The sequence below is a fragment of the Gopherus evgoodei genome, chromosome 1 (assembly GCF_007399415.2).
Source record: "Gopherus evgoodei ecotype Sinaloan lineage chromosome 1, rGopEvg1_v1.p, whole genome shotgun sequence".
Lineage (NCBI taxonomy): Eukaryota > Metazoa > Chordata > Testudines > Testudinidae > Gopherus > Gopherus evgoodei.
The window spans coordinates 2,256,828-2,270,813 of NC_044322.1; the positions used below are offsets into that span (position 1 = coordinate 2,256,828).

The 13,986-nt window shown below is 56.0% G+C and overlaps 1 protein-coding gene across 6 annotated transcripts in view; it reads right to left on the minus strand.

The window, feature by feature from the left end:
* Positions 1 to 13,986, minus strand: part of PGAP2 (post-GPI attachment to proteins 2) — a 54,369-nt gene that overhangs the window by 20,430 nt on the left and 19,953 nt on the right. Inside the window, exon 5 of one of the 6 annotated variants that reach the window (XM_030555907.1) lies at positions 7,268 to 7,814. The exons of the other annotated variants lie outside the window; for them this stretch is intronic. Coding sequence (XP_030411767.1) covers positions 7,578 to 7,814 — 237 coding nt within the window. The 3' untranslated portion in view covers positions 7,268 to 7,577. Of the gene's footprint in view, positions 1 to 7,267; positions 7,815 to 13,986 lie in introns of those variants that run through there. 6 annotated transcript variants of the gene reach the window in all.

Genomic DNA, 13,986 nt, shown 5'->3' on the forward strand with positions numbered 1-13,986 from the left:
ATTGCTGCTCCATAGGGGGTCTGCGTCCCCCTGATGCACACATGAAGAATCGTCTGTGGGGGGGAGAGGTTGCAGCCTGACTGCTCTAGGGCCCTCGAGCTCCACCGGTGGCCTGCAGACCCAAGTAACTGGCCACATTCCCCAGAACACAGGGGTCCAGGCTCTGAAAGGCGCAGCCACGGGAAACACGGACAAGCTGGAGCAGCCCCAAGGCCCATCCTGCCCTTAGACACCTCAGGGAGCCATGGACCTGCCTGCACACAGGGCACCTCCCAACTCCCCAAGAGGTGGAGGTGAGTTTAAGCCTGAAGCAGCCAGGTCAGAGGGACGCGGTCTCTCCTTGGGCAGTGAGAACTCCCCCTCCCCACCCACACATTTCCCATCTTTCTCCCCACACTCCTCAAGATCCAGCAGCAGCTCTCTCCTCCCTCTCACGCTGCCCAGAGCCAACCAGGGGATGCAGACCCAAGACACTGGGCAAAGGAAACAGGTATATCACTATATAGATATGACCCCTATCTCATAGAGCTGGAAGGGACCTTGAAAGGTCACCAAGTCCAGTCCCCTGCCTTCACAGCAGGACCAAGTACCATCCCTGACAGATTTCTGTCCTAGATCCCTAAATGGCCCCCTCAAGGATTGAACTCCTGGGTTTAGCAGGCCAATGGTCAAACCACTGAGCTATCCCTCCCCCCAAGTCATCACTTCAGCCTGCCTGCCTCCGGTAGCGTGGCTTTCCTGGCTCAGCCTTGCTGATGGATGAAGGCACGTCAGCAGCCCGGGCAGGGCGTGGGATAGAGTCGGACTGGGCGCTGAGGACAGGGCTGTTCACACCTTTCAGAACCTGCCTCTGGACAGCCATCACCGTGAGGGCGGACAGCGAGGGAGACCAGGCCGGCCAGGAAGGCTGTGTCAGGGCAGTCGGAAAGGGGGGAGCTACAGCTGCATTTTATTCCTGCTTCTCAGCAGTGGGAGGGGATTTTCCTCCTTTCTGAGGTTTGCAGCATGGCAGAAACTCTAAGCCGTGGGGCCTGCTGAGAAGTAGGAACATTCCAATCACAGCATCAGAGTTTCCATGACCCCACTGAAAGCGCGGTAGGTGCTGCCAGCCGCTCTCAACACACAAACAGGTGACGCTGGGGAGGAAAACCCCCAGAGGAAGGATGGGCTTGTGGTTAATGCACCGGCTGGAGCGTCAGGGGACCCGTGTTCAACCCCCCTGCTCTGCCACAGACTTCCTGTGTGACCTTGGGCTTGTCACATTCTCTCTCAGTGACCCAGCTATGTAATGATCTTTCCTGGCCTCTCCTCTCTATTCAGACTGCTCGGGCGGTCTCTGACTGGTTCCCCATCACTCTAGGGGAGGCTAAGATGTCACTAACTCCTGCATCATCCCCCTAATATATTGTCCTGGTTTTACTAGATAAAAGAATCACGTGAAAGATACTGGGCCAAATTTAAGCCGCCGCTAGAACAGGACTGAACTGGACTCACGACTTCCTTGGCCCTCTCGTGGGTCCTTCCAAGACTGGAAGGCACTATGGGAGAAGTTCCGTAGCTTACCTAAGGCAGGTGGCAGAAATCCAGGTTGCCCCACTCTGGCTGTTGCCAATCCCTAACCAGTAGGTCACACTACTTCCCAGCCCCACACTCTCTGTGCCCATGCCCAAGCCTGTTACTCGGGAGTGGAAGATGCTCTGAAATGGGACACCCCCGCCAAGGAATCCCCAAATTTCCCCAAATCCAGGCCTACGGCAGGAAGATACATTCCCCTAGCGCAGAGGTGGGCAAAGAACAGCCTGCGGGCTACATATGGCCCGTGGAACCGTCCTGCCCGGCTCCTGGCCCGGAAGGCTGTCCCCTCTCCCCCCGCGGGCAGTGCTCTGGGCGGCTGGGCTGCACGCTCATGCAGGGCAGCGTGGCAGTGTGTCTGGCTCTGGCTGGGAAGCGCGGCTCCAGACATGTACTGAGCAGCATGGTAAGGGGGCCGAGGCTGGGGGGGCTTGGATATGGGGCAGGGGGTCCTGGGGGGCAGTCAGGGGCCAGGGAACAGGGAGCGGTTGGATGGGGCAGAGGTTTGGGCGAGGGCAGGGAACTGGGGGGCTGTCAGGGGGCAGGGGTGGAGATAGGGGACGGGGGGGTTGGATGGAGGGGAGGTTCTGAGGTAGGGGGCAGGGGCCAGGCTGTTTGGGGAGGTACAGCCTTCCCTCTCCAGTCCTCCATACAGTTTCCAACCCGCTGTGGTCCTTGGGCCAAAAAGTTTGCCCACCCCTGCCCTAGCAGCAGAGCCCCCAGAAGCAGGGCTGGGGAGGAAGATGCGATCTCATTTGAAATGAACTGTCGCAGAGCAGGGGGGTGGGGCCGGATCGCCTGAGTGCCAGGGCCACATGTGAAATAACAATGAGCCGTACAGCAGCAAGCTACAAGCTATTACGTAAAACTTCACACAGGAAAAAGCAGCTCACAAACCACCTTGTTTTCATACTGGCCCCTCTGCCAGCGGAAACATTACTTTTCTGTAAGCTTGCAGCAAGGACAAACAACTGAGGGCTCATTAACTCAGCAAGAGCTCGCAGCTCTTTGATCCCAGCCTCTGCACTGCACAGGGACTGTGGCTCCGCCCTTGCGACCAGCAGAACCCAACTCTTTCCAAAGGCACGGGCTGCTTTTCAAAAGATTTCAGGTGCTTGAATAGCCCCCTCGGGGATTTCTGCTTCTCAAGGCACAACACTGCTAAGAGCTAAAGGCCAGAGCTTAGATCTAAAAGGCTACTTGGTTTGTACCAAGGATCGGGGATGGTTCAGCTCTTGATCTCACAACAGCCAGGAAAAAGAAGCACCAGCTGAGAAGTTTCTCTAGCCAGCAGAAGTTTCCATCCCTGGGGCTTTAGCCAGGTGACTTCACTAGGTCAGAACAAGTCTGGTCGGCACTTGGATGAAGGGCCCCCAAGCAATGCTCGGGTGCAGCAGGAAATGGTGACTGAGAGTCAAGGGGTTTCCACGTAACACCCCAGCCCCCAGCAAAGGGGGGGAAAGACCTGTGGCTGGCTGGAGATGTCATTTCCCCAGAGGAGATATGCACCCAGAATCCCGAGCATCCTGCTGCCATTAACGCTCCCGGTGCATTTCCCGCAAGAGGTGGCAGCTTAGCTCCAATGTCCTGGTCAAACGGCAGCTCAGACGATTCCATTCCGCCTCCCTACATTTCCTCTGTCATTTCAGTTAGACAAGTTAGCCTGCACTTCCCGTCCTGTAGCCTGCTGTGTAGCAGAGCCACGTCCCACCCCAGAAGCAGCTGCATTCTAGTGGGGAGAGGAGGGGCAATCCTCGCTCACAGAGTAGGAAGCATTTAAGAATCTTTCTGGATGACAGGTGCATTTACTCTGACAGGCGGTACAAACTTCCTCCTCTACCTTGTGGTGATCTCACAGCATTCAGTCATTTTAATACTCTCACGAGAGCCGCTATGGACTGTAACGCACACACAGGCTCTTAAATCCCGGTGCTGGAGCTCAGCCAGCTGACACGCCTGCGGGCCACCCGTCACTGACAGCCAGCATTGGGCACCGTGCTGCTGAACGGCCTTGGGCTGGTCCCGATCAGCTTCGGCATTAGCAAATAACTCTGCCTCACGCAGCGCCATTGTAATTATCTGCTCACCTCTGGGAGCCTGGCTTGGGCTAGGCCCAGCTCCGAGACTAACCACGTCTCCAGGGGGCAGGGAATCTGACTCGGATCCCTGGGACAGGGCCATTGCAGTGCAGCTGGGTGTCACTAGATGCATAGGAACAATTTGGGAAGGATGGATGGTCTTTGGGTTATCATGAGATCTAGGTTCAAGCCCTGGTTCTGCTCCAGTCTCCCTGGGAGAGTCTGGACAAGTCTCTAAGGGTCTGTCTACACTGCATTGTACACCCAGGTCTGTGGAACCTGGGCTTGTGGACTAGGTGTGTCCAAGACCATGTTGAGCATCTACACTGCACTGGAAACCCAGGTCTCACGGTTGTGCTAACGTCAACACTGCACTACTCAGAGTCGGGTCTGCAGCTCGGGCTGTGTCCACACTGCAAAGTGCCAGGGCTTGCACCCAAGTCAGAGCAGGACTCGGGCTTTGATCCACCCATGAGCAGGGTCCTAGGACTTGTTATTCGTGGGGGAATTCTGCGCCACTGCACACGTGCAGAATTTATGTTCCCTGCAGATTTCTTTGCTTCCCACAGAAAAATGACTTTGTGATGGGAAAGGAAAGGAAAGGGAAGCCACAAGAGCAGTCATACGACCCTCCCCAGCGGTATGTTTTGGGTGCTCAGGGCAGCTGGCAGAGAGGTAAATCATCTTGGTGTACGGGGCGGAGCTGGAGAAGACCCAGCTGGTGGCTCTTACCCTGCGCCAGGCTCAGCAGCTAGTCCCAGCTGGGCTGGAGAGGATGGAACTTCCTCTTCCCCTGCACGGCATCTGGGGCCACGTCAGACCCACCCTGATTTCTCTCCTGGCTGTAGGAAGCTCTACAAACTCCCTCCATCCCTTGTGCTTCCTGTACCCATCACTCCTCAGTGGCAAGGGGAAGGATCCCTGTACAGGGACCTGCCCCTCCATCTGCCCAACCCCCACGCATCCAGACCCCTCAGACTAAGACCCTCCTGCCGAGCTTCTCCCTCCCCTGCATCCAGAACCCCCCGAACAAGCTGCCCTTGGACCACCCCAAGCAACATGCCCCTGGATCCCCACCCTACTAAGCCCCAACCAGCTGCACATGGATCCCCACCCCACTGAGCCTCCCTCCCCCAACATCTGGAACTTCCCCCTGAGTCCCCCACACCCAGACCTCCCTGCCGAGCTCTATCCCCCCTACACCCAGACTCCCACACTGAACCCCAACCACCTTCACCTGGCCCCCCCGCAGAGTCCCATTAGCGTTGTACCGAGAACTCCCCAACAAGCCCCTGTGCATCCAGATCACCCCCACACCCGGATCCCCCACTGAGCCACCCACACCCAGATTGCCCCACACAGAACCCTCTCACCCCACACCTGGATCACCCCCCACTTGGATCCTGCCTTGCTAAGCCTGTCTGCTCACACCTGGCACAGAGGGGCAGGGCTGTGGGGTGTTTCTGGGGCAGGCCCAGCCCTTGCACTGTGCAAGGGTTGGGTGCAGCCTCACCGCTGAGTCCGTGTCCCAGGGAGGAGCTGCAATGTGATCTCCGACCTCTGTGCAGCCAGTGGCCTGTGCCCCCCAGTGCCAGGCTGGAGCCTCCACATTTATTTGCAAATAAAATGTGCAGAATTATGCAGAATATTAAAATATTGTGCGCAGAAATTTTAGGTGCAGGATTTTTAATGTTTTGGCGCAGAATGCCCTCAGCAGTAACTGGTGTCCCGACTGCTTGCTGACCTGAGTCAGACTGAAGCGTGTGCGGACAGACGTGGGGCTTGGCCTCAAACCTGGCTTAGCGTGCAGGGCAGGCATGCTCAGTCTGTCTTGGCCTCGCATATCGGTACACTGGAAATCGTAAAGACGGCATCAGCAGCCCAGGCATTGTGAGGACACATTTGCTAATGCCCGCAAGGTGCGCAGACAACACAGGGATGGTGCAATACGGCCCTGGGGGAGTTTGGGTCTCTGGATCCCGTTGGCCTGACCTCCCGTACGCTGACGAGCTGCAGAAGATCCTGCCCCAGCCGTGCTTTGTAAAATAACTGCCAGGCCTGAGGCGCTCAGCGTCCTGGGGGCGGGTCTGTTATAGTCTGAGATGAGAGCTTTGAGCTCTGATCACAACCTCCCTGCTCCATTCCCCCCTGGCTGCACGGAGACAGGGCCGAAGGGGCAGTTCTGATGCAGTTGCCTTGGGGGAACCACTCCTCCGGGGATTTCGCTTGAGAAGCGAACAGGGACCTGCTGCTTGGGAGAGGGTCTAGAAGAGTGAGGGACAGAATGTGGACAGTGGGAGGTCAGGGCTGCTGGGTGGATCAGTGGCACGCTCTCCTCACTTCCTGGGGCTGCAGGCTCTTCCTGGAAGACTCTGCTGCTAGTGGTGATCAAGGAGCTCAGAGCCCAGCTGGCTTCAGCCTCTCCTAAAGGCTCGGCCCAGAGCCCAGCTGGCTTCAGCCTCTCCTAAAGGCTCAGCCCACAGTGCTGGCTGCTCAGGACGCTGCACGGGCCGCCAGCTCAAAACTGCAGGAAGTCGAACTTGCTCAGTCAGTCATTTCAGCTTCCTACTTTCCCCCTGGCGAGACGGCAGGGAGAGACGCCGGGCACTAGCCCCACAATGCCAGCTCACTGTCCCGAGCAGCTGCCCTCGTGCAGCGGCAGTAGGTACCGAACGCGTGTCTGGGCCAGGAAACCACAGCCGAGTATATTTAGTCCAGCCAATTGCACCCCTCGAGCTGAGGCGTGTTTCCCATGCGCTCAGGAGCTAGTCAGCAGCAGGAGAGCAGACAGCTTCCTCCCCCCAGCCCAAAAAACCGCAGCCCCATGGCTCCCTTCCAGCGAGCGCCAAGCCCCTGGGCAATCTGCCGCTCTGCACCAGCCTGGACAGGACAACGGGAAGCCCAGCGCCACGTCACTCCGACCTCCCCATGCCAGGGTCCTGGTGGCCCCAGTGTTATCTCAATCCCTATCACACAACTGCTCTTGCTGCAGCAAACCTTTGGGCCTTTAAACAGGCAGAGACTGCGCACCCCAGTGTGGACTGCTCCCGTTTCACCTCTCAGCCATCCCAGAGCTCCTCAGCTCTCTCCCTCCAGCCAAACTTTTCGAGGGACCCCCAGATCTCTGCCGGGAAACATTCCTCACTCAGGAATTGCAGGATCCTAGAGGCATTTGCCTGGCGCGCTACACGCTTCAGCTCTATTTCCAGCTCAGTTTGCGTCTGCACTTTCTGCCCCAGTTCCCATGTGGTGAATGTGAGGACAAATACAGCTCCTGTGCTGAGAATTTCTAGGGGGATATTTATAGCAGGCTCAGCTCAGTGACCAGCAGCAACGCTGCAGGCTGCACTTGCTGTGTGCTGCCTGAAGGTATCATGGGGAGTGTTAGCACACCCACGAGTCTGGGAGACCCCGTCCATGGTTCTGATACAGGTTCACCGCTCCGCTAGGCCATACGGGTTTGAACACAGCGACCTTCCATTTGCTCACTCCTATGTGAGGAGTACTACAAAAATGCTGGAGGAAGATTGATCCTGTGTATCATGCCCCTTTCTGCTGAGCTCAGGGGTCCCTAAAAATGCAGAGTATAAATTAATCTCACACTAATTTCTCTACTTATAGATCTGTATGTACAGAGCAGCTTCCATCAAAGCCCTTTGCAAACTCAAACAGAGCTTTTAGGAATTGCTTCACCCACCACTGAAATGCAGCCACCTCTGGGGTTGAGTTTTGTCGCTACTGAACAGTTGCGCAGCAACACTGCAGAACAGTAAGGGAATAAGACGACAAATGGAAAAAGCAGGAGTAAGTTAAGAAGCCGGATGTCACTGCAGTTTGGCCAGGACACCAGGGTTAACACACGGCAACTCTTGTGTTTTGGTTTTGTGTGTGTCTGATACAAGGCACTACCTCCATCACATTGACATGCTAGATACAATCTGGGGGCTCCTGGTCAGGGGATATGCTGGAATCAGCACCCAGATGGCGAACGATGCATAGCAGAGTGGTCTTCCAGCTCCCCCTGATGCTGTAACAGGCCTTGGCAAAGAGTCCCACTAATGCAGCCAGAATCAGAGGATAACTAGCCAGAAGTTCCTGGGACGTTTCACGGCAGAAAGTGCAGAGCGTGGTGACGCCGGCTGCTGTGGAAGAGGGGAAATGTGTCTGCACACAGAGAGAGAGACAAAAGGAAACAAGCTTGGCTGACTGTATTGCTGGTTCACGCCTTAGGGGAAAGCTAGGCTGGGCAGGAGGGCTGCAGAGGACACACGCGGTGAAGCTCGGGAAAGACTTGGGAAGATGCAAATGTTGGACCAGAACCTCGGGCAGTGGACAGAGGGGGATAGATGGCTCCAAACCTGTCTGCTCCCGGTCTCTCCTTTATTCAGCCTGTTCCCTGTTTCTTCCCTTGTTCTCTCTGCACTGCCCCATGCCTGGCCTGCTCTCTCTTTCCCTCCCCGTTGTGGAGCTTTCCTTGCTAGTTCACTCATTACAGGCTGCCCTGTAACTGGAAACTGAACTCTAGTGGTTGGAGTTTCTACTTCCCCATTACAAACTACCTCCCCAGCGCCGTCCTGCCCTTGCTCAAAGACGGTTGCAACACGAGCAGTGATGAGCACAACGCTTTTGCAAGACTTCAGACACACATGCAGACACCCAAGCACCTGCACATGGTGCAAACCCCTGCAGAACCAGGAGCGCTGTACTCCCACAAATGCAATCCCCAGCATAACTTGGGGTGCTGTACCTCACCCTCCCACAAACCGCTACATAATCAATGGTGTTGTACCCGCACCAGTGCAAACTCCTGCATAAGCAGTGGTGTTGTACCTCGCCCCCTACCTCCACAAATCTCTGCATCACCAGTGGTGTTGTACCCTCTTACACCAGCACTGAAATTGGCCCCCAGCACATGGGATACGAGACCTGGAGGAGACCCTAGTGGCCATTCCTAACCCTGCTCTGCCCTTTCAGGCCTCCCGTTCCTGTCCCCGACCCCAAGTGTCCACACACAACACCAAGGAAATGCCTTTATTCAGCGCCAAGTCTCTCTCTTGCGCCTTCCAGCTGCAAGAAGGAGAATCGCCGCTCGTCTGCCAGCCCTGGGCAGCCCTGCGCCCGCTGAGAGACGCTTGGCAAAGGGGGCAGGCTCCAGGTGCTGCCCCGGGAATCTGACCCCAGAACCTCAGTGCTTTGTGTGGCCTTTGCTGCCAGTCCATCGTTCCCTGCTCAGTTCTCTTGAAGGTGAAGTGGCGCGAAAAGCCTTCGCCCTGATCCGTCGCGGCTTCTCCTGCGCTGGGAGGTGGCCTATGTTAAAATCCCATTTGGGGCTCTCGAAGGCAGCGAAGAGAAGCCCCCCAAGAACCAATGGCTGGAAGTTAACATCAGGCAATTTCAAATGAGAAATAAGGCACTGACTTTTCATAGCCAGGACAATGCACCCTGGGAACAAAGTCCCCCTGGAAGAGGCGAAGTCTCCACCTCACGCCTGTCTCTAGAAGGGGCGTGAGCTGAACCCAAGCCACTAGGCGCAATGCCGGGGTAACTGGGTGAGATTCTATGGCCGATGAGGGGGTAAGGGGGGTGTCAGACAGTAGCCCAGTGGGTCCCCAAGCAAATGGTGCCTTGGAGCTGGGTAATAACTAGATTGGCCTGAGGCCGCTGCGCCCAGGAGTAGGATTTCTAAGTGCGAGGGGGTGGGGCTGAATGGGAATACTTCCTTGGAGTCCCAAATGGGCTTGCTGTGGGCACATCCAGCCCTTCCCTCCGGCGGGGAGCTCTGCACCTTCCCCCTCCAACCGTTGCTACTAGCTGGTTCCTGCTTCCCTGCCTGGAGCTCTGTCCCCTGCAGCAGGCCCAGCCTGCTGCTCCGGCCCATGAAGGAACCTGCCTCTGCAGCCCCTTGGGGTGGTGGAAGACAAGAAGAGAGCCCAATGGTGGCCCTGACTGTGCAGTGAGGGGGCAGCGCTGCCGTCAGGATGTGGGGCCACCTTCCCCAGCATGAGGAGTTTGTCTGGGTTTTTCCCCCAGAAACTCCCATGGTCAGAATTTCCTACCAGGTCAGCAGCTGCTGATCCAACTTCTCTCTAATCAGTGCTGAGACTGGCAGTTCCAGCCCCGGTGCGAACGGCACAGCCGGGAAGGGAGGAGGATGTGGCAACACCACCGATGGGCTCTCCAGCCAAGCTTAGCCCTCCTGCCCCCGGCAAAGTATCCTGCGTGTCGCAAGAGATGGGCCCAAGCCCCAGGTTCCAAGCCTTTGACTGGTGCCTGCTCGGAGAGGCCACCCGAGATTGGCAGAAAGATCGCAGCATCCCCCCTCTCGAGCCCCTGGGCATGGCAGTGCCAGTCGCAGCTCGGTCTAGGCTGTGTGCTGAACTGAATGCCCGGCTCCTGGGAGCCAGCCAGAGGAAGTGCCTGATGGCCTCTCATTCCAGCACAGCCCACGGGACAGACCCCTGCCCCAGGACATCAGGCAGCATCCCAGCAGGCCCAGCCTGCAGGAGCCTAAGGATACGATGCCACCTGCTGACCAACTCATAGTACATGTCAGAGCGTGAGTTTGATCCAGTTCTGGCTGGGGAGATCTGCAGGTCAGGAGGTTTTCTGGGATCCTGTTAGCTAAGCCGGGGGGGGGGGGGGGGGGCTCCTCTCATCAAAAACCAAGGTCATCCCAGGAACACACACCAAGCAATAGACCAGAAACCCCACAACATTCGCATTGCTCGTGCCAGACAGGGCTGAGAGAGACTGCGGATGGGCTCGCCAGTGTTGCAGCGCCCCCTGCTGGTCTTGGGTGGTTCTGCAGTGCCTGTCCTCAGTTTCCCTCCTCCCATGAGCTCCTCAATACACGAGGCCGGCCTGTCAGAACGGCATCCTGTCTCACGGACTGGATTGTTACTATCCTGCTACTGAAAAACAGGCTCTCTACCCAGCCCCTCGCTGGGGGCACAGTTCCTCTTTCAGGAGGTGCCCAGCTCAACACAGCCTCTAGCCCCCCTACCTCTGCTCTCTCCCCTTCAGAACTGGAGCTTACCCAGCCTCCCATCCCTTTTTCTAAACTTCCAGGCTGCTCCTTGAAGGCTTACCAGCCTCTTTCTCTCAGAGCCCAGCCAGCTAGCCCAGGCCCCTGGCCCTCAGTGCCTGCTGAGTTCTCAGCTCTGTCTCTTAACTTCCTCCCCCTGCGCTGGGGTCAGTGCTGATCATTAAATCTGCCCGACCCTTCCAGCCCTAGATCGCCGGCCACAGGCAGGGCTGAGCCCCGCTTTCCTCAAAGGGCCGGCCAGCCTGTGACCGAGACCATCTCCCAGCCAGGGCACAACCAGATCAGTGTAGTGATGACAATGCCCAGTGCAGAGCTGGCTGGAGGGTCCTGCCCAGGCTCCAGCAGCGCCCACCACTACGCGCTCCAGTGTGAACGAAAACCCTGACCCATTTAGTTCAGATACATTTCATCTGAGAAAGATGCTGTGACTAACTAGCTGCCCCTTTCCCCATGTCATAGCGCCACCACCTGGTGCATCGCGTGAACGGCAGCCAGCTAGCACTGGGCGAGCATCGCTGGAAGAGAAGCGAGCGTGTGTCCGGCGGTGAGCGTGGGAGACTGGCTGTCGGGAGATCTGGATTCAAACTCTGGCTCTGGGGGACCTTGGGCAAGACCTTTAACCTTCCTGAGCCGTTGTGTTCCGATGGGCTGAGAAGGGATGACGAGACGTTCTACCTCAGAAGGAAGCTGCGAGGCTGAAGCATCAGCATTTGCAAAATGCCTTGGAATGCTCATGTAGGCAGGGGGCAGAGAAAGGCAGGAGAGACCTTTAAGCAAACTGAGCAGCAGCCCCCTATGCATCCTATCTGGTTCCGAGGTGCAACTCCAGCTTCCCCATCTGCAGAACCACTTCCTGGATAGGGAGAGGAAGTAGCACTGGTGAGAGCAGGTCCCTGCTGGCAGCACGCTCATCGGTGGTGCCCATACGGAACGTGCTCCACAGCCAGCCCAGAGGACAATGCCTCTTGGTGTTGAGCCAGGGGTAATGCACGTCCCCCAAGTCTGGCTGAGCGCTCACCGGAGCTCGAAGAGCACTGCCAGCAAGGCTGGAGTTCTGCAGACCTTAGGAGTGGATCTCTAGACCCCTCTAACCGGAGGAACTGAAGCCAAAGGCTTTAGGTCTTTTGGCAGGCCTCAAGTGCACCCTTCAGAGGCTGCCTGCTAGATACTACGGTGATGGGCACGACAGGACAAAGACGTTCATGGACCACAAGCACGGCCGGGGCCCGAATGCAGACCAAGGGCATTTCTTCGTAAGGCTACGTTTGCAGAAAGATCTGGGCAGGCACGGCCTCGCTGTGGCTTGGGGTGTCCCCAGAGGGTACGGCCACTTGGGTGTTGCCAGAGGTCGTGGCAGAAGCTCCGTTACTAGGACTGGTCTACACTAATGAGGGGGATTGATCTAAGATACACAACTTCAGCTACGGGAATAGTGCAGCTGAAGTCGACGTATCTTAGATCGACTTAGAATCACTAACTTCGCGTCCTCGCGGTGCGGGATCGACGGCTGCCGCTCCCGCTTCTCGCTCTGGTGGAGTTCCCGAGTCGATGGGGAGCGTGTTCAGGGATTGATGTATCGCGTCCAGATGAGACACGATACATCGATCCCTGATAGATCGATCACTCCCGCCGATAGTGTAGACATACCCTAAGACTCCGCTGAGCTCTCAGGAATAAGGAGACACGATTCTGAACGCCTTTGGTCCTGAGTTCTCCTCCCTAGGAGGGGATGAGGGGTGTAAAAGAGAGAGGTAGATGAGGAGCAAGGCGGAAGGATCAGGAGTGTATAAGGAACACCATCATCCCCACTGCACACACACATGGGAAGAGCAGCATAAGCTGCCTCCCACCGAGTTTCCTAATCTTCTCGGAAGGACCTAAACAAACAGCTGAGCGGGTGACTTGGCAGATTCAGGTTTCACAAAGCGGGCTCTGGAGGAGCAACCCTGCCAGGTGGGCACAGCCCCCTGCAGGCAGGGTTAACACCGGGCAACACCCTGGTTAGACCAGGGTAGCGCCCAGATGAGATGTTACCTTGGGAAGCTGAAAATCTGTGTTGAAATCTCAAACTATCGGCCAACAAAAGCAAGGTTCGCTGGCAATAAAGGCCATGGCTGGACACCCTCCATGGCCTGTGCATTCCTTTCCCCCATTATATTGCTACAAAACCGTGCATAACACACTTCAACACTTCATAAGACTTTTGCTGTCGTCTCGAGCAGAAAAAAGGCAGTATGTTCCCCCGCGTCAGCAACTGTACACTCTCACGCAAACCCTGGACAGATCTGAATTCCTAGTCTCCTTCCCAGCTTAGGGAATTTCTCCCAAGGCTAAAAGGATCTCTCTCTCTCTCTTTTTTTTTTTACCACAGAAGCGAGCGGTGTTTGTGCTGGGGTCAATTTGTCATCACATTACAATTTGATGCCTTTAACTAGGGGCACATGTTTTCTGTTACGATTAAAAATTATAACGTGCTCTAGAGACTGACACGCCCGATGTTCAGGGACTTCCAACCACCGAATCAGAGAAACATAGGGCTGGCAGAAGTCATCTAGTCCAGTGATTCGCAACCTTTGTGGGCTCAGGAGCCATTTGTAAAATGGCCTGTCGCCACCCACTAAATAGCCACAGTACAAAAAGAATCTGGCTTACTAAGTATTTTTTACCCACGATATAGAACGTACACCTGAATGTAACAGTCATAACATATTCCCAGATTTGGACCTTAGCATCCAAAATATGGGTGTTAGCATGAAAACCTCCAAGCTTAGTTACCAGCTTGGACCTGGTAATGCTGCCACCACCCAAAAAATTAGAGTGTTTTGGGGCACTCTGGTCCCCCCAAAAACCTTCCCTGGGGACCCCAAGACCCAAATTCCTTGAGTCTTACAACAAAGGGGAATAAACCATTTCCCTTCCAGGTGTTCCCCCCCCGGGTTCCTGGAGAGATACACAGAAGCAAGCTCCGTGAATCTAAACAGAGGGACTCCACCCTCTCTATTTCCAGTCCTGGAAACACAAGGAGACAGAGCCAATCTCTCCCCCACCCCCCTCCTTCATCCAGAGGGAATGCAAAGTCAGGCTAGTAAATCTAACACACACAGATTTCCCCCTGACTTCTTCCTCTCACCAATTCCCTGGTGAGCACAGACTCAATTCCCTGGAGTTCCCCACTAAAGAAAAACTCCAACAGGTCTTAAAAAGAAAGCTTTATATAAAAAGAAAGAAAAAGTACATAAAAATGGTCTCTCTGTATTAAGGTGACAAATACAGGGTCAATTGCTTAAAAGA